The sequence below is a fragment of the Camelus dromedarius genome, chromosome 4, assembly GCF_036321535.1.
Source record: "Camelus dromedarius isolate mCamDro1 chromosome 4, mCamDro1.pat, whole genome shotgun sequence".
NCBI classification, from domain to species: domain Eukaryota; kingdom Metazoa; phylum Chordata; class Mammalia; order Artiodactyla; family Camelidae; genus Camelus; species Camelus dromedarius.
The window spans coordinates 32996766-33018377 of NC_087439.1; the positions used below are offsets into that span (position 1 = coordinate 32996766).

The following is a 21612-nucleotide window of genomic DNA, read 5'->3' on the forward strand; positions in this document are numbered from 1 at the left end:
TTGGAAGAGTCAAAACCAGAACTGCATTTCTTTTACTATAACCTAATTTAATGTCATTATGAAGAGTAAGTTAGTTTACATTAGAATTGACCAGAATCTTGTCTTATTATTAAATGTTAACATACATACAGACATGCACACTTGTGCCTACACACAGATATACACACACGCACACACACACTGAACCATGTATTTTATAGCTAAAGGGGGCATTAGTGTGGTGATAACTTGGAGGAAATGGCAAGAACATTAGCCTGTATATCAAATCCTGAGTCCAGTTAATAAAGACAGTAAAGCCCAGAATATTGCTGTGAAATTCCAGTTATAGAGTACACAGACTCCAGATCTAACTTGATGTTTAAAATTATGTCACCTTTATGAAAGTTCTTTTTACTTATTTAAAAATGATTAGACAAAGGAACCAAATTGCTATGGGATAAAGCATTACCAACTTTGCGTGCTTTTATAAATATATAATGGCAATAGGTATGTGAAATATCAAAACACTTAAGTGGATGTGAAAATAAATTAATCTTGGTATATTTTCAAAATTTCTCTTGTATTTTGCACAACTTGGTCTGCCCAGAACTCAACTTCATCCCTCTCTAATAAGTATATTAAAAATATGAAAGAGAAGTTTTAAGTTTTGGTGTTTTGTGTTGCTTACTTAAGTCTTAATGAATAGTCAGATCATATCATCTGTCTAGACTTGAAAGACTATATGCAGCATTGACTTAATGAATTAAAGTAAGTGGTTTTTATTTTACTGTAGTGTGTGGTTTGTAAATAAGCAGTAAGGACTTGATGACTGTATTATTAAGCCAATATATAAAAATACACTTTAGAATCTAATCCAACACACAAGTTTATTTATTCAGTTCATTATCTGTATGTTTGTATGTATGTGTGTACCTGTGTGTGTCTTACAGCTGTTATTTCAAGAAACCAAGAAGGGCCAGGAGAAATGGGAAAGGCTGTGCTGATTCCTAAAGATGACCAGGAGAAAATGAAAGAACTGTTTAAAATCAATCAGTTTAACCTTATGGCCAGTGATTTGATTGCCCTTAACAGAAGTCTGCCGGATGTAAGATTAGAAGGGTGAGTTTACATTTGTTATACAATCTTACATATTAGCAATCCCCAAATTTCAGAATATCTTAAAACTTTAGTTAACTCAGATTATTTGAATCCTAGAACTGCGTGGTTCTGAATACCTGTTCAATAGTAGGAATTTACTGTGCATGCATATGATGAGAGAGATGAACTGTCTCCTTCCCTGGCACAGCAAAACATGCTACTTGCAAACACACTGCAGAATACACAAGCCTAACAGGTTTTTTTTTTTTTTCCTTCATGAGATGTCTTTTTGCATTGCTTTGCTTTATCGTGCCAAAAACAGAGCAAATTTGATCTTTGATAAATTATTTCCTCACCTGTATAAAAAGCTTTGCTTTGAAATATACACTTTGCTATTTCAGTGTAAAAATAAGCCATTGCCTGTATGATTCTTTGATCCTTTAAAATTATTTATTGTGGGTTCTTTAGCAATTTATGATGTTTTTTATAATTAGAATACTCAGTTATCAGCCATGGAGGAAATATTCACTCAGAAATAGTAACACTGCATGAAAAATTACGTTGAAAAGTTTAACTTATATGTGATCAACTGTAAGTCATGCTCTAGATAGCTGAACATATTTTAAATGGATGTAATAAAAATCAGAATGTTTAGTGGCAGTATTGTCATCCTTGTATATAGTACTCATAAAGTAAGCTCTTGGCACTTAGAAAAGGTATGTCCTCAGATTTTAGAAAATCTCCCAATTTACAAATATCCTCCGGAACACACTTCTATTTAAAAAGAAGTTGCTCTTTTAGACTTGTAATGGCTTTCTCTATACACAATAACATCATAGTTAATGCATATAAAGTTTACCCACATATAATGGGTTGTATTACATTACTAGTAGAGTGACGCTAACATATTTACTAAATATGACTTTTGCCCTTTCTGAATTACTTCAAGTAAACCAAAGTAAAGTAAGCAAAGCCTTGCTGAGATGCTGGCCTGAGTTGTCAGAAGGTTCATTTGATAGCTAAGTTACTGGTTTTGTATACCCCTATATGCTTTTGAAATGTCTCTCTCAACAAAACCACAAATAACTACATGTTATGGATATTTTTGGTCCCTAGCAAATGGCTAAAACATCAAATTTAACAATTGTGTGTTCCAAAGGCCTAAGTCACTTTGCAAGTAGTTCGGTCCATATTTGTGTGTTTTGTTTGTATGTTGTGTAGATACACTTGCAGTTTTAAAGATAAACAATAAGCATATTCTTCTAAATGATTTTGAGTATTTTACATGCTAAGTTCATAATGTTATAATGTTCCATTGATTCCCTTGTTTTATATACCATATTGTGATAAAGGGGTAAATATGTTAACTTATGTGTTATGGAAAATCACGTAAACACTATTTCAAATTTTTTTAAATCTTCATTTTCAACTACCAGAACATATAAAATTAATTTTTTTCTATTTAAAAATCTATTGGAAGTTTTATTGGGACCACACTGAAATTATACTTTAACTTACAGAGAAATACTGTATTCTTAAAATACTGAGACTTCTATTCAGGTAAAATGGAGTATCTTTACATATTTGGCATGCTTTTATGTCCTTCAGCATTTTTTAAAAATCACAACAATGTTTATATGACTTTGTACATTAACAAAAAATACAATATGTGAACATAGCTAAGTTCAGAATGGTTATACATTTTTCTTCAAGAAGCTACGATTGTCATAAAGTTAATTTTCATATCAGATCTGGAATGATTAAGGTAAGAACTGTTTTAATACAGAGCCATCATTTAAAAAAAAAAAAGAGGTAACATCACTGTTGAGCATCCATTTAAAATATTTGTGGCCAGTGATATTACTTCCATTAAGGACTATTTAGCATATTAAGTACTTAAATAACTAAGTCTTAAACTCTGGAACAATTCAACATTTAAAAAATGTATGATTCAAATTGCTCAGTATAAAAACTACAAAAAATGCCATGCTTACTGTGGATATTATTGCTTTAATTTTGAGATTTTGCAAATAGTCTATGAAATAATATTAGTGAAGTAAATAATGTTCTCTTTTATTTTTATGACATTACAGTGTATGCAATCAGTAAAACAAACAGAAATGCCATCCACTATTCCTAGTCAAATCATAAAGTATATGTGAAGCTCAATGGGGACATTTGCAAGCCATCTTGAATGACTCAGTTGTGTGCCTGCCCAGGAACAACTAATGCTGAGACATGCATTGTGAATCAGATATCCAAACTTATCAAAAACATGTAAAAAGCTGTTAGTACTCATTTGATACACAAAACTTTTTTTCTCAATTTTGGTATTACTTACAATTCAATTTTTGGTTAGAAATATGGACACATTATACTAATCTCAATGATGACTGATATAAATTATATAAATATATAAAATATGAGATTCACAAAGAATTAGTTTTAAAATTAGTTTAAGTTTACTTTAGTGAAAACTTGAGTTGGTATTTATTAAGAAAGCGTCTGAACTGTACAAAGACTGAATTCACTAAAATATATCCTTACTTAATTTGGCTTGGCTGAATTCAGAAAATTGTCCAAAGAGTTTAATGTTGTATTTGGCCTTAATATCAATCTGCAAATATTTGAAGATGTGTTCAGTATGTTGACCTGAAACAAATAGACTGCCAGCAAGATGGGTTTATTTACAGTCACCAGAGAATTGCAGTTCAGGGTCTGCAACCATGACAAGCCAAATGCAAGTCCCCAAATAGCAAGGGAAGGAGAACACTTTTATAGAGGAGAAAAAGAAGTTGGAATGGCTATAATAAACAAAGAGTCCATGGCTTTTCATTAGCTAAGTCCTTGCCAGGAGAGAAGAGTTTTTCTTTGTCCTATTGGGCTCTGCTATTGTTGCAGGGTGTGAGTTCCCCCTTCTGGAGCTGTATTCAAACTCTACTTAATTAAGGTTTCTGTTTATTTTTTTTTTAACATTCCTCCCTTTTGATCATGATGTTTCTTTAAAAACACTGCTGATTAGGAGTCAGGTTTTCTAATTTTAATGGCTTTTTCCCCTCAGTGTCAGGAAGGCCTTTTTCTGAGTGCAGTGTATCATGTCAGAAGGAAAGTGCTCAGCTTGGAAACTTACTAAGGTCACATTCAAATAACAAGGAGAAGGGTTAAGAGGGAAAGCTCTAAGGCATTTTAATCCAGAGTCTAAATGTTGTCAAGACCATAGACATTGGAGATCATCTGTTGTGTTATATTATTATCAAAGGTTTAGAAACAAACTTCCAATAGGCCTGGTCTGTGTATCTTAGGAAAACTATCTCATCAGACATCTGCTTCAGTACTGGGAAATTATTACTTTCAGGCCACAAAATGATGAGAAGGTCTGGTCAGTGTCTGGTGCTTTCTTTAGGTGTATCATAGAAATCCAAGTGTCTATTCTTGGGATTTCGCAGCACAAGGGTTGCTTAGCAGTAATGTGATGGGGTCTTTCTCTCAAGGTTGAAGAGAGTACTTCTGGCAGTATCTTTTCTAATAGACAAGATCTCTAGGTTGCAAGGTATAATGCTTAAGGTCTTTGTCTCCTGAGGGTGCAATGTGAAAAGATAGGTCTACCAAAATATGGTTATTTTTAATAGAAGAAATTAGGCCTTTGAAATATTGGAGTATCTCTCCCTTTAGCAGTTGTGGGTCAAAAAGAAGCAGGAGCCAAGTGCATTGGGTGTCCTGTCACTCAAAGTGTGAGAGCCTATGAGTTGCAAAAGGGGTGGATCTGAGATTTAGAAGGACCAAAGACAATGCTTTTGGCTAAGGTATTTGGAAGATTTCTACAAATTTTGTCTCTACCTACTGAGTCCTAATGATGCTGTTGGTACGTTCATCTAAGCTAGGGGATTAAGGCAACAATCCACATGAGTGAAAGTGCTGTAAAACTGGCTGAACAGCAAAGACTTGTCAAAGCACATGGCCAGTGAAACTGGGTGTAGCTGATCTTCAGGTTTCAAAAAGTGTGAAAACATACAGTCCATGACTAAAACATACTCATATCCGTTGGAATGTATGAAATCCATTTATCAGAACTCAAATGGTTTATTTGTCAATTTAAAATGTCTGGGAACAGCTGGAACAGACTTCCCTGGGTTGTACTTTGGAAAAGTGGGACGAGTGAGGTAGGCACTTTTTGTGGCCTTGTTAGTGTTTCCCCACTAATACTGATTCGTGTAGGCCATCATTTTGTCAGCAGAGCAACGGTTTAATGCATGTACATTGGTGAGGAGTAGGACTTTTAGTCTCTGACAGGACTGGATTGTTATTTGATCCAAACTAGAACTGTCTTTTTTAATTAAACCAACAATTGTTGAATTTCCAATCTTGTTACTTGCTCTCTGAGGCCAATTGCTGGGCCTCTCTAGACAGTTTTTTCTAAATTACTACTTGGATAATTTGGAAATTCCCTTTGGACCATGACAGAGATTTGGCTGCTGTTGGTCCTTTTAAGGACAGCATTACTTGCAGAAAGAGTAGTAAGGTGATTTTTCTTAGCTTCCAGAGATTCAAGTTTAGAATGTCCTGAAATCTTAATGTTAGCTAAAGCAGGGGGTAAAATTATTGCATACATTAATTCCTGAACATAGGAGCCATTTAAAATTTTATTTCCACTGGATATAAGGAAGCCATGTTGCTTCCCCAACATTCCAAAATCATGAGGTACTTCAAAAGCGTATCTACTGTCAGTATAAGTAATGTTGGCAGTTTTGTCCTTGGCTGAAGTACAAGCATGTAATTCAGCCTGTTGAACTCAAGTAGCTATAGGTAAATACGCTGCCTCGATAACATCAGAAGGAATTGTAATAGCACACTTAGCACACTGTTTGCCATCGTCGCCTTTCAAATAAGGATCATTGGTGGACCTTGAGAGGTCAACATTACCAAATGGTATGTCCTGTAGATCATTATGAAGAGTCAGGAGGTGGTCCACCAGTGTTAAGCAGTGGTGAGGAACTTTGTTGGTGATGGAGGGGAGAAGAGTAGCCAGGTTAAGGTTCTTATACTGTAAAAGAGTCCTGTGAGGGGCAGTTAACAAAGGGACTTCATAAGAGATAGGGGGCTGGCTGAGAAATGTTGAATGTGGTGAGAATTAAGGAGAGCTCTACTATACCAGGTACAAAAATGGTTAAAGGGATCCCACAATAATTTTTTCAGTGATTTTAACCAAAAGGGCAGTGGTTGTAATGGTGCTCAGGCAAGGGGGTTAGCCCAGTGTCACAGGGTCCAGTTGAGGGCTGTACTATTTTATGGGTTGATGATGGTCCCTGTGTTTTTGAATGAGTACCCCAAGGGCATTCTCTTCCTTTTTCATATACACGAAGGAAAAGGCAATCTGATCACTGGGATGCCCAAAGTCAGATGAGTTCATCAAACTCTCCTTTAGGACCTTGAAGGCTCTATCCTCCAGTTCTTCCCATAAAATTGGGTTGGGGTTGTTACTGTTGAACAAAACATGTCAAGGCTTGGTCATATGAGAGAAATTTGGAATCCAATTTTGGCAATAATCAAATAGCCCAAGAAAACCTCACAGTTGGTGCTTAGTTTGGGGTTTTGAAAAACTTAGAACACCACGAAGTCTATCTGATCTAGGTGTAGCCGTTTTGTTATCAAATGCCCTAAATATCAAACCTGGGTTTGGGCAAACTGCAATTTTCCTTTGGCGAACTTATGTCTCTTTAGGGTTAAAGGCTTTATAGCAAGTAGATGCTGTCTTCCTGTAAAGAGAAGGAGAGCAAAGAAACAAGCCATCCACATATAGTGACAAAGTAGAACCTCCAGGGAACTTTATGTCATCCAGATCAGTCTTCAGAAATAAGAAAACATTTTTCTCTAATCATTCGTTTGTCTAGTTAAACTTAAAATCATATTGTGCAGAGAGGCAAGCTTAGAATCCTGGTAAGCCTCAAAATACCAATCAAAAGAAGTATTCCAGTCAGTTCTAGAACTTTTTGCACCTTTGTAGTCCAGCTCAGTTTTAAGGAAATTCAGTTTAGGAATTTCAGAAGTTCCCCATCATGGCTGTTGATATTCTATATTGCCTTTGGTCAGGTCAGTACACTTAGTTATATATGTGCATGAGGAAGAACCCTGGTTTTTTAAATATAAAATTAGCCACAGTCCCTGCAGGGAAGACACCCTCAAAATAGCTAGACGACTGGGATCCCATTTCCTAGAGGTTTTTCTTCTAGAGCAAAGAACAATTTTCAAACAGTTTAAACAGCATATAGCACAAATGGCTTAATTCAAAAAGCTTGCAAGCCAGTCCCAGCCAGTCCTTAGAAGACAGAGTGGTCCCAGAGGAAACAGGCTGAAGACGTTTCTTTTTAGCCAGTCTTCACACGACAGCTCTTCTAAAGGAATAGGCTAAAAGTTGAAAATCCAGCACAGTTTCATCTGAAGTAGCCCCTTCTCAAAAGAATTGGGCCAGAGGCATTTTCAGCCAGCTTCAGTTTGATAGAGTCTGATCTCAAGATCAGACCAAAGTGCCAAAGGAGTAGTCGCATACAGTACAAAACCTTAACCAGAAAGACAAAAGCTTTAAATAGATCCTGAATAAAGCCTGCAGAGCTTCACACAAAGAGGACTTGATCACGAATCCAGGAGAAAGATACACCTTGAGAATCCAGGGTTGGTGAGAAATGCAGTGAGTGACAGCGAGCTCAACTGTGGGTACCACACTTGTTTGCTCACCAGCCGTGGAGTCACAGAGAGTCTCCTCTGGTCCCTGAAAAAGCCACCAAAAGTTTGACCCGAAACAAATGGATTGCCAGGTGTTTCTCCAGGAAAGCAGGCTTTATTTGGGATCAGCAGAGGATTGCAATTCAGGTAAGCGACAGGCAAATACCTGCACAACAAGGGAAGGGGGACACTTTTATAGAGAGAAAAAGGAAGTTGTGAGGGTGATGGTAATCAAAGAGTCAATAGCTTTTTTTCATTGGCTGAGTCATTGCCAGGAAACAAGAGGAGTCTTTCTTTATCTTATTGGGCTCTGCTATCAATACAGGGCATTAGAGCTCCACCCCACCCCCATATCCGTACTCTATTTAATTGAGGTAATTATCCCATGTTTTCAAAGAGAAAAAATTAGATTAAAAAACGTTTTCCTGGAGGCAATTGTGATGTAACATCAGGACAAATTGGAGCTGTGTTCTAGAATGTCCATCCCTAGCTATGTTTAAATATTTATATTAATTTACTCATTTACTTAATATATTTATCTAATTAATATATTTACTATATTAATATATGATACATTTATACATAATCTTTAATTTTTTCAGGGACATAATATAATAGTATCACAAAGAATCATGGTACTTGGATATTTTAAGTACAATCAAGGTTGAAGGACTTACTAAATTTCTTACTCTTTTGAATGCCTTCAATTTCTGGGATTCTTGTGGTTGAATCTATGTAAGTATAAATAAAATTCCAAACAACTGTAACCAACCCTCTCCGTTTCCCATCCTCCATAAATTAAAAAAAATAGTGTAATGTCAAAATTCTACTGAGAACTTGGAGAAAAATGACTATCAAGTTGCACTGATGGTTCATCATTAGGGATTTGTTAGCATGTTTCTCATCAATTATGGGTCTAATATTTTATAAATTGATACAGTTTGAATTTAAGTAACTGGGTCTAAATATTTCTCTTTTGGAAAGCAAGTAAATAGATGACATTTTGTTTGGTTTTCAGTGTAAGAGTTTTAAACTAATACTTAAACAAGAGAGCGAGAGTATATTACCAAACTTAAGAAACTCATTAAGAGATACTAACACATTTTTTAGCACCTAATATGCTAATATGTGCCAAGTTCTTTTCTACATTTTGGGGATTTAGAAGTAAACAAAATTAAATCCCTGCTTCATGGAACTTAGAACAAATAAAAGAATGAAGAATGGTAAGGGATAGTGAATAGAGTAGCAAGAGAAAGTCTCTTTGAGAAACTCACATTCGAATAAGTTGAGTGGACCTTAAGCACCTAAATATTATAATTTCCTTTTACTAATACACAGAACTGTTACATATTTACTGGGATCCTCAAACAGACAATGCAAGAAATATAGCAGACCTATGGATATATAAAACTCCATAAAACACAAAGCAATGGAGTAAACGTTAAGCAAATGCATAGGTGCATGTTTATGTATGTGTGCGTATGTGTATTTGTGTTATTTTTTGAAAAGTGTTTGAATTTTGTTTTCATGAAAGCCAGCCAAAATCACACTTTGGTTTGCAAAAGCTGTCTGGAACCAATAGTATCCCATGCCTCTAGGCTTTCCTGAAGTTGAGGAAGCAATATGACTCTCATTATCATCAGGGAGGTACATCACTCTGTAACGTCACATGCAAAACAAACAGGTGGAACAAAAAGCCAACTGCAGAGAGATCTTTCAGGTAATTAGGGGGAAAATCTTTAGGTATGGAGCCAAAACACACAGGTTTAAGAACTGGCTCTATGGCCTCCTATTGGATCTTGGGTAAGTCATTAATTTTCTAAGCCCCTGTTTCCTTTTACTGAAAACTAAGTAATCAATTAGTTAACTAACCAACCAGTCCTTGTCATTTACCTAATATAGGGTTAGCCTTGAGAACAAGAAAATGGATATAACAGCCCCTGACTGTGGACTAAAAGAATATATTTACATAAACAAAAATACAATATTGTATGAACATACCAAAAATGATGAAGAATAGGATTGTGCTGAATTCCTAGTGAAATGTTTATATTCATTACTATTATTATTCTGTTGAATTCTTTTGTGTTTTGGCTTTTATTTTTTGACTAAGCAAGGAAACTTTTTAAGCAACTGGCTTCTCCCTTTACCATTCTTTTTGAATAAGAATAAGAAATTAACATTGATTATTAGGTGAATACTTATTTTAAAAAGCCGGGGCAATTATAACAAAATGTTAAGATTATTTAGCATTTACTTGTATTTGGACATTTAATAGCACTTCAAGTTCTGGTATTGAGTTGTTTGAAGGTTATAATGCAGCTGGCATTTAAATATATTTCATCTGGGAAAAAATGAGGAAATAGGAAATTTATTTCAGCCATTTATATCCTAGACCAAATAACTGCTTCTTACGTATGCACACTTGCAAGCTGATAAAGAGAAAAAGACTCTAGCAGTCTGCATTATTAGTGGAAAGGAGCTGCAGCATACAAATTCCAAGTAAGATGCTCTCAAAGGACAAAGAGTTTATTTACTACATCAAGCAGAAATAAACCATAGTATATATTTTTCTGTGCTCCATCTCATAAGTGTACCTGTCCATTTACATGGATTGCCTTTCCTATGAATTAAAATATAGTAAATGTCACATTGATTGCACAAGGAGTCATAGAAAATGAGAATATTAATTGGATTTCTGATCTCTGTTCCACATCTTTTCTTTTTAATTTGAGAATTACTGCAACTTTCATAAGCTGGCAAAATTTTTGCCTGGGAAGATAATAAGAATTTCTGTAATATCCTGATTTATGGAATGTGCTCATGTGTAGAATTAATTCCACTTCCCCAGTTAAAAGGAGTGTGTAAGAATGTCTGTCTCTGTGTATTTGTGTATGCACACAAATATGTATTTATTTGAAGAAGGCTGAGATGCTAGGTATTGTTACCTTTGAAATAATAATACTGTTGTACTATAACTTTCCTGTCAAATAAGAAAGTTGAGTAAAACATGTCTAGGTATGTTTTCAGGGACACGTTTGTGTACCACTGTAGGCAGAGCTGTGTAACTCCATTTACACTTGAACTACCCCTCAAGAGTCTCTTTATTTAATTTTCTTACACTATTAGTTTGAATTTTTAAAATTTATAGTAAAACATAGAAAACATAAAATGTACCATCTTAACCATTTTAGTGGTAAGTATGAAGGGGATCAGAATGTGCCACCCTTCAATATACCACTTTGGCATGAAAGTTATTTCAAGCTGAAGGCAACTGAGAAAAAGCAGGCACAGGAAAAGCTCTCTTCCTTCCCCCATCTGCCTAAAAGCAAGTTTCCCTTGTGAAGGTGCCTCTGTTCCTTGAACAAGAAAAGGAACAACTTGGGTTGCTTCTAGTTTTCGGCTACTGTGAATATTCCTACTATGAAGATAACTGGACAAATACCTCTTTGAGATTCTGTTTTCAATTCTTGTGACTATATATACATGGAAATGGAATTGCTGGATCATGTGCTAATTCTATGTTTGAGGAAGCTGTTTTCTACAGCAGCTGTACCATTTTATTTTATTTTAAAAAAATGTTTTTGACATGAAAGAAGTCAATGACATTTTTAAATGAGAAAAACAAATTGCAGGGCAGTCAAAAAACGAGAACAACTGAGAAAAGTAAAATTATTGATCCCTTCTAGCTTATAAACAGAGGCCTCGCCTCACCACCTCTGTAATATTTGTTAAATGCCTACCTCCAACTCAACATATATACTGACTTCTTCTTTTTTTTTTTTTTTTAACAATGAAACAAGTATTTCATCATAGGTACGTAGAAAAAGTTCTCCAGAAGTAGCTGAAATAGTGCAGTTGTGAGAACCTTAAACTGAGGCTCTAAAGGTTCCTGGTTGGATCCTGGGTTTTGGCAATTGTTTCATTATTTTACTTATTTATTTTACGGAAACATTTACAGTATCGTATTAGTTTCAATTTTACAGCATAGTGATTTACAGTGATTTTTATAGACTATACACCACTGAAAGTTATTACACGATAATGGCTATAATTCCCTGTGCTATCCAATATAGCCTTGTTGCTTAACTATTTTATATATAGTAGTTTTAATCTCTTCATCCCATACCCTTAGCATAGCCCTCCACTTTCCCTCTCCCCACTAGTAACAACTAGTCTGTATAACATATCTGTGAATCTATTTCTGTTTTGCTGTATACAGTCATCTTTATTATTTTTTAGTCTACATATATATGAAATTATACAATATTTGTCTTTCTCTCACTTAGGTTACAAAGCATTATGTTCTCTAGATCCATTCATGCTGCTGCAAATGGCAGAATTCATTCTTAATACTTATATAGAATTTCTTCTATATTTTGGCTATTGTACATAGTACTACTATGAACACTGGGGTACATGTATCTTTTCAAATTTGTGTTTTTGCTTTTTCCAGATCTATGCCCAGGAGTGGAACTGCAGTAGTTCTAATTTTAGTTTTTTTAGGAATCTCCATACTGTCTTTCATAGTATTTGCACCAATTTACATTCCCACCAACAGTGTATAAGGGTTTCCTTTTCTCCACATCCTCTCCAACATTTGTTATTTATAGATTTTTTGATGACAGCCATTCTGACAGGTGTGAGATGATGTCTTACTGTTTCAATTTGCATTTGTCTAATGATTAGTAATGTTGAGCATCTTTTCATGGGCATGTTAGCCATTTGTATGTCTTTAGAAAAATATCTATTCAAATCTTCTGCCCATTTTTGATTTTTTTGATATTGAGTTGTATGAACTGCTTAGATATACTTGGATATTAACATTACAAATATTTTCTCTCATTCATTAAGTTGTCTTTTCATTTTGTCAATGGTTTTCTTTTCTGTGCAAAAGCTTTAAAGTTTAATTAGGTCTCATTTGTTTATTTTTATTTTATTTCCTTTGCTTAGGAGACAGAATACTACAGTTTATGTCAAAGAGCATTCTGCCTATGTTCTTACTAGGAGTTTTATGATTTCAAGTCTTACATTTAGGTCTTAAATCCATTTTGCGTTTATTTTTGTATTTGGTGTGAGGAAATGTTCTAATCTCATTTTTTTATATGTAACTATCCAGTTTTCTCAGCACTACTTATTTAAGAGACTGTCTTTTCTCCATTGTATATTCTTGCCTCTTTTGTCATAGATTAATTGACCGTAGGTGCATGGGTTTATTTCTTGGCTCTCTATTCTGTCCCATTGATCTACATGTCTGTTTTTATGCCAGTACCATGTACTGAATCCTGTAGCTCTGTAGTATCGACTGAAGTCAGGGAGTATGGTATCTCTAGCTTTGCTCTTTTTTTCCTCAAGATTGCCTTAGCAATCCAGAGTGGTTTTGTGGTTCTGTATGAATTTTAGGATTATTTGCTTTAGTTCTGTGAAAAGTGTCATGGTTATTTTGATAGGGATTGCTGTAGAGTACTTTTAAGTACTATGGCCATTTTAATATTAGTAATTCTTCTAATCCAGAAGCAAGGGCTATCTTTCCATTTTTTTTTTTTTGTATCATCTTCAATTTCCTTCATCAATGTTTTATAGTTTTCATAGTTTAAGTCTTTCATCTCCTTGGTTAAGTTTATTTGTAGGTATTTTACTCTTGCTGATGTAATTTTAAATATTTTTTTTAACTTTCTCTTTCTGATAGTTTATTTTAAGTGTATGGAAAAGCAACAAATTTCTGTATATTAATCTTGTAACCTACAACTTTGCTGAATTCATTTATTCTAACAGATTTTAGGCACAGACTTTAGAGTCTTCTGTATCAAATACCATGTCATCTGCAAATAACAACAATTCTACTTCTCCTTTTTAATTTGGATGCCTTTATTTCCTTTCCTTTTTTTTGATTATTCTGGCTAGGGGTTTCAATACTATGTTAAATAGAAATGGTGAGAGTAAGCATCTTTGTCTGGTTCCTGAATTCAGAGTAAAGGCTTTCCATTTTCCATTGTTGAATATGAGGTTAGCTGAGGTTTGTCATAAACAGCCTTTATTATGTTTAGATATGCTCCCTCTAAACCCACTTTGATGAGTTTTTATCATAAATGGATGTTGAATATTGTCAAATTCTGTTCTGCATCTCTTGAGATGATCATGTGATTTTTATCCTACCTTTTGTTAACATGGTGTATCATATTTATTGATTTGCAAATACTGAACCATCCTTGAGTTCCAGGAATAAATCCAACTTGATCATGGTGTATGACTTTTTTTTTTTTTTTTACAATATTGTTGAATTTGGTTTGCTAATGTTTTATTGAGGATTTTTGCATATATATTCATAAAAGATACTGGCCTGTAAATTTCTTTTTCTGTAGTGTCTTTGTGATATCAGGGTAATGTTAGCCTTGAAGAATGATTTTGAGAGTAATCCATTCTCTTTATTTTTTTGGAATAGTTTGAGAAGGATCATTACCAGTTCTTTATATGTTTGGTAGAATTCCTCTGTGAAGCTGTTCTATCCTAGACTTTTGTTTACTTGGAGGCTTTTTGTTTTTTTAATTGCAAATCCAATTTCACTACTAGTGATATGTCTGTTTAAATTGTTTCTTCTTGATTCAGTCTTGGCAGGTTGTATGTTTCTAGAAATTTGTCCATTTCTTCTTGGTTGCTCAATTTGTTGGCATGTAACTATTCTTATTATGCTCTTTTGTTTCCTGGGATCCTATGATCTCAGTTGTTATATCTCCTGTTTCATTTTTTTATTTTGTTTATTTGGAGATTCTCTTTTCTTCCTGGTGAGCCTGGCTAAAGGCTTATTGATTTTCCTTCTGTTTACAAAAAAAACAAAACAAAAAAAAAAAAAAAACACCTCTGGGTTTTATTGATCTTTTCTATTTTTTAAAATCTCTATTTTATTTCCTCCCTGATCTTTATAATTTCCTTCCTTATGATGACTTTGAGGGGTGTTTTCTCCTAGTTCCTTTAGGTGGTAGGTTAGGTTGTTTATTTGAGATTTTGTGTATTGAGGAAAGCCTGTATCACTGTGAACTTCCCTCTTACAAATGCTCTTGTTGCATCCCATAGATTTTGGAGTATTTTGTTTCCATTTTCATTTGTCTCAAGCTTTTTTCTTATTTTGTCTTTGATTTCTTTGTTAATCATTGGTTTTTTTAGTAGCATGTTGTTGAGTCTCTGTGTGTTCGTTTTTTATATTTCTTTCTGTAGTTTATCTCTAGTTTCATAGCTGGGAAAAATGCTTGATATAATTTGTGTTCTTTCAAATTTATTGAGACTTGTTTTGTGGCTAGCACGTGATCTATCCTAGAGATCGTTCCATGTGTACTTGAAAAGAATGTGTATTCTGCTGTTTTGGATGTAATGTTCTGTTGAGTGCCACTGGTTTATTGCGTCATTTAAAACTACTGTTGTCTTAATGATTTTCTGTCTGGATGATCTGTCCATTGATGTAAATGGGATGTTAAAGTCCCCTCGTATTATTGTAGTATTGTCAGTTTCTCCTTTTATGTCTGTTAGTGTTTGATTTATATATTTAGGTGTTCCTGTACTGGGTGCAAATGTTAACAAATGTAATATCCTCTCCTTGTATTGCTCCCTGTATCATTATATAAATACCCTTCTATTTTGTTACAGCCTTTGTTTTAAAGCCTATTTTGTCTGAAATGAGTATTGCTACCCCCTCTTTCTTATTGTATCCATTTGCATGAAATATTTTTTCCATCCTCTCACTGTCACTCTGTGTGTGTGTCTTTAGCTCTGAAGTGTGTCTTTTGTAGGTAGCATATATAAGGATCTTATTTTTTATCCAGTCAGCCACACTATATCTTTTAATTGGAACATTTAGTCCATTGGCATTTAAAGTGATTATTAATAGGTATGTACTTATTGCTACTTTATAACTTGTTTTCCAGTTGCTTTTGTAGTTTTTCTCTGTTCATTTCTTCTTTTTGTTTCTTCCCTGTGGCTTGATGATTTTCTTTGCTTCTGTTCCTTTCATTTTAGTTGTTAAGTATTATTGATGTGTTGCTACTGTAGGGTTCATATTTGTTGACTCATAATTATATCTACTTGTTTCAAACTGGCAGTCACTTAATCTTGCCGGGTAGCATAACCTATGTTGCAGGTTCTACACTTTTAGCCCTTTGAATATATCATGCTACTACTATCCGGCCTGAAAAGTTTCTGCAGAGAAAACAGCTGATAGCCTTAGGGGGGTTTCCTTGTATAGGATTCTTTGATTCTCTCTTACTACCTTTAAAATTCTCTTTAACTTTAGCTTTTGTCATTTTAATTATGATACATCTTGATGTGGATTTGTTTGGGTTCATCTTGATTGGAACACTGTGTTTCTGTATTGGGAGATCTATTTCTGTTTTTTTGTTTGTTTGTTTTGTTTTTTGGTTTTTGGGTTTTTTTCAGGTTTGAGAAGTTTTCAGCCATAACCTCCTCAAACACATCTTCAATCCACTTCTCTCTCTCCTTCTGGAACTTCTAAATGCAAATGTTGGTATGCTTAATGTTATTCTAGAAATCTCTTAATTTATTTTCATTTTATAAAAAATTTGTTTTTCTTTTTGTTGTTCTGATTAGGTGATTTCCATTATTCTATCTTAAAGATCTCTTATGTGTTTTTCTGCTGTATCACTTAGTCTGCTATTCATTCCTCCCAGTGTGTTTTTTCTTTCAGCTATTGAATTCTTCATTTCTGATTGGGTCTTTTTAATATTTTCTAGTGGGTCTTTTTTATATTTTCTAGTTCCTTGTTAAAGTGCTCACTGTGCACATCAATTTTTTTAACCTAATCTTTTAACATTTTTATTACTAATGCTTTGAATTTTTAATCTGGTAAATTATTTATTTCTGTTTCATTATTTATTTTTTCAAATGTTTTCTCTTGCTCATTCAAGTAAGAGTTGTTCCTCTGTCTTTTTATTTTGCTTAACTTTCTTTGCCTCTTTGAATTTAGGTTAAACATTTACCAATTGTGATCCTGAAGGTGTGTTCTTATGTGAGAGCATCCCTGTAGCGTCTGCCATGTGCCCACTGCCTCTCATGGCATAGCTGGATTTGATGTGGGCCTGGAGATGGAAGGGATAGAGTTGGCACTGGGTGTGAAGTGGGACTTCCTCTCTGCTCAGTGGCCATCACGTCCTATCAAGGGTGTGATCTGATCCTAAGTTGCTTGAGCAGAAGCCCTACAGGTTGAGCTCAAGATGGTTCTGTTCCCTTTAAGTGTGTGTTTTCCCCTTTCCCTGCACTGAGATCCTTGCCTAGAGGGGCAGGGTGCTGAAATAAGTGGAGCCCTGTGGGCATGTGTGGCTTGTGTTGGCCACAGGCAGAAGTCCAGTTTACTGCCTGTGCAGATAACCATGGCTCTACTCAGACTCAGCTTTGCGTACAAGTCCCCTTTGTCCTTCCAGCAGATCACTGCCCCCAGCCTCTGCTGCCTTCGCCCTGTTGTAGAATTCTTCCCCAGGGCAGGCAGGGCCTTTGTGGACCCTCAGAGTATATAGGCATGTGAGCTGTGGTTTAGCAGCTGACATCAGAGATCTGGGCTGCTTTGATTGTACTATTTGAGTAAGTGCCAACAATGCCACTGCCACTCCCTCTGTGCTCTGCCCTGGGACCAGTTTGCATCAGTGTCACATAGCCTAGTCTTCTCCTCGATCATGGCTAACCCCCATCCAGTGCCACACTGTGATATGGAGTGAGTAGAGCCAGAATTTTTGCTCGACTTAAGCTTGATGTGCAGTGAAGCAGTTGCAGGAAACCCAGCAGCCTCTAGAGCAGACCTCTCTCTTCCCTGCCTAAGGGGCAGGCCAGTGTGGATGCTTCTTAGGAGCAGAGTTCAGGCTTCCCACAGCCCTTCTGTTAGTCCCAGTAGTTCTCCAACCAGCCAGGGGGGCTTGTCTCTCCCACATAAGACAAGGATATCTCCCCAGGATGGAGTACCCAATATTTGGCTTGAACTGCTCACTCCTCAAGGTGGGTGTCCTCCCCATGTAATCGCCATTTTCATCTGAGTCCCCTTCCAGGTACAGATACCACACTAATTGCTTTTCTTCCTTTCCTACCAGATTATGTGTATGTTTCTTACAGCGTTCATTGTGTAGTTCTTCCGCCAGTTTCCAATTAGTTTTCAGTGAGCACTGTTCCACATGTAGATGTATTTTTTATGTATTCATGGTGAGATGAGCTCCATGTCCTCTTATTCCACCATCTTGATCCAAACCTTTGAGGTTGTACCGTTTTACATTCCAGTACACAAGGGTTCTAGTTTCTTTACATCCTTGCCAACATTAAAAAAAGTTTTTTTTAATATAGTAGCCATCCTAATGATATGAGGTGATATCTCCTTGTAGATTTGACTTGCATGATTAGTGATGTTGAACTTCTTTTCATGTTCTTTTTGGTCATTTGTATATCTTCTTTGGAGACATGTCTATTCACCCTGTGTTTTAATTGGGGTGTTTGTTGTTGTTGAGTTTTAAGAGTTGTTTATATATTCTGGATATTAACCCCTTATATGATTTGCTAATATTCTCCCTCACTCTGTAGGTTGACTTTTCACTCTGTTGATTTTATCCTCTGAGTAAAAACAGAAGTTTTTAATTTTGATATGGTCCAGTTTATCTATTTGTATATTTTTTGCCTGCACTTTTGGTGACATATATAAGAAGTTATTGCCAAATCTAATGTCATGAAGTTTTTCCTCTGTATTTTCTTCTAAGAATTTTATTGTTTCAACTCCTGTGTTTAGGTCTTTGATCTACTAGAGTTAATTTTTGTATGTGATATAAGGTAAGGGTCTAACTTCATTTTCTGGCATGTGATTATACAGTTTTACCAAGATTTCTTGAAAACCGTTCTGTCCCTATTGTGTAATCTTGGCATTCTTGTTGAAAACCATTTGACTGCATGTGTAAGGATTTATTTCTGGGCCCTCTTTTTTGTTCTGTTGGTCTACGTGTCTGTCTTGATGCTAGTACTAGACTTTTTTATTTACTGTAGCTTTGCAATAAGTTTTGAAATCAAGAACTATGACACTTCCAACTTTGATCTTTGAACAATTTTTTTAAATGTAGGTATTTTCTTCCCAGAGTGGCAATTACAGTTTTAACAGCTTTCATTTACAGCCTCATCTTCAATAATAAAACAAAAACCTTTTATTATTTTATACATTTGCCATTATCAAGATCTAATTGTGTAGCCATGAAAAACCAAGTGATACAATTCTCCATCATAGAACGTTATGCATGCAAGATGAAAAAATGTATTAAAATATAGTATGTAATGAAAAAGAATATGAAAAGGAATATATATATGTATAACTGAATCACTATGCTGTACACCAGAAATTAATACAACATTGTAAACTGAAAATACTTCAATAAAAAAAATCTATAATACATAGAACTGTGAGTTTAAGAGTACCATTGTATGGAGGTGAGGTGAAGGAAAACTTTATAAGAGGACCTTGGAGCTGGATTTTACAGGGTGGATGTATGTGGAACCACATTAGATAGACAGGAGATAACTTTCTGGGGAGGAAGAAAAGCATATTGAGGAGCAAGCCAGTTATGATTAGAGCAAAGAAAATGAAACTACTTGTTAAGAACACGGATTATAAGTAAACTTGACCTTGTACCTGGCTATTACTTTATTTTTACTCTTAAGAGTTTATATATTCAAGTTGGCCAAATACATGTTTTCTTTTGTTTTGTAAATTCTAGCTAAAAAAGCAGAGGATTTAATTTTTATTTTCTAAATCTACCATGACAATTATATTTTTATTCGTATATTTCCTTGAGTAATTTAGGACTAAAAGAGTTCTTATATTTGCCCACTATCATAGCTATTAATGTTTTCATATATATATATACACATATATACGTATGTATATATATTATTTTCTGTATTTTGATTCTATGTGATTTTGGACAGAAATGTTTATTTTTTAATCTGTTAAAAATTAGAGCTCATATCAATAAAATTAGATTTTGTTCTAAAAATAAAAATTTTAATAGGACATGAGGAAAGCAATTTTTTAAATGTAGACATTTTGGGTGATTAACTGGAAAAAGGTGATACAGTCTAGACAGAAATTATATGAGGCCTTGTAAGGCCTTGTACAACTAGAATGGAAGTTGTAACCAGCCATTCTGGATCATAGGCCTAAAGAAGATGATGATGAATCTTAAAAATCATACCTCTGCCTTTGTTTAGACATGTTGTAGTAGACAACTAGGAGGCGATGGAGCCATGAACAAAATGATACTTGGGAAGAGACATTCCTGAAGTGTATATAACCACTGTTATGGACAGGAGAAGACTGAATTTAATAGGATTCCCTATTGGCTTTTATATTCTCATAGATATGATTAGATAGGAATTTGTCTATAACAGTTGCCTTGGAAGCATAAAGCAATGTGTGGTAATATATTAAAATGATGGAGGATGATAAAGCCCATATTCAGGATAGCTTCAGGAAGGATGGGCACATGATTGAATTTTCAGTTGTATGGGTCTGTGCATGTGTTTGTGTTTTAAACTTGAAGGAAATCAGGAGGAAGGACAGGAACTTTAAGTAGAGATGATCCGAAGTATATGCTGAACTGGTATTCCAGAATTGGTGACTGGATACCAGGCAAGAGGAAACAGGTCAAGGATGACTCTAATGTTTCAAATGTGGTTTACTAGGAGATGGGTGGTATTGCTGATTTCAGCACACATATAAACAGACATACACACACTGTCTCACACATACAGAGGCACACGTAGCACTTTTAATCTGGGTAGTGAAATTAACATGAACACATTAGATAAATCCAAGTGTTGTGGAAACTACTGTTATCTTCACAGGCGGAGTTTTTGCCAGCATATGAAAGTTGTAGTTATTCTCAAATTAAAAAGAAAAGATGTATAACAAAGTTTAGAAATCCAATTAATATTCTCATTTTCTATTTCTACTTTGTGAAATCAGTGTTACATTTATCTGCCAGTGTTAGCATAATTGGGTAAAATATAATTAAAAAATTTTTGAGATTCTGGTATTTCTAAAATGGCCCTTGCAAGTCAATTTTATCCTTAAAAATGTGTAGTTTTTTGTGCTTGCTTTGGCAGCACATATACTAGAAATGTGTAGTTTTTTTTTTTTTGTTTTTCAGTATATGAAAAAAATCTAATTTAAAAAGTAAAGACAGTTCCTTAACAAAGATTTGCATATTGATTCAACTTAAGAAAGTGTAGTTCTGCTATTGCTAGAAAAATCCTATGTGAAAGGAATATATGACTTCTGTATAAAATTCTTCCTCATTAGTTTTTTCCATGGACAGATGTTTTCTATACACGTATTAGTGCCTTAAGGGAAGGCTAAATTTTTCTAATGCCAACTTACCATGTTATTTTACTGAGGAAGAATTTGATTTCATAGTTAATATAATTTAATCCATGTAAGTAAGACATAGTTTTATTGACATGGGAGATGTTGGCATGTCTAAAATTCTCATAATATATTGTAATTAATGTTTTCATGACCTTGAAAAGTCTCCTGTAGAAGCTAATCCACTTTCTGAATGATAATTGCTGTATAAATAAGAAAATCTGGGCTTGGTCTTTAAATTTAAATATTTAATATCTTAATATTGCTATGTACTTTTGTTGTATTAACACACTGAAAACAATGCCAAAAATAAATTTTGCTTTGTATACTCTCACTCCAAGTTCAACATGAAACATATAGAACATATATAATGGTTATTCTGATATTAGGATAACAATATATGTGTACAAATACATTTCCCACTATACCTT

The 21612-nt window shown here is 34.6% G+C and overlaps 1 protein-coding gene across 5 annotated transcripts in view; it reads left to right on the forward strand.

Annotated features, from left to right (window-relative positions):
* The window catches only part of GALNT13 (polypeptide N-acetylgalactosaminyltransferase 13), a 458027-nt gene that overhangs the window by 201684 nt on the left and 234731 nt on the right, over positions 1 to 21612 (forward strand). For 4 of the 5 annotated variants that reach the window (XM_031451413.2, XM_010985618.3, XM_064484785.1 and 1 more), the window contains one exon: positions 930 to 1098. The exons of the other annotated variant lie outside the window; for it this stretch is intronic. In XM_031451413.2, the coding sequence (XP_031307273.1) occupies positions 930 to 1098 (169 nt within the window). The remainder of the gene's footprint in view (positions 1 to 929; positions 1099 to 21612) is intronic. 5 annotated transcript variants of the gene reach the window in all.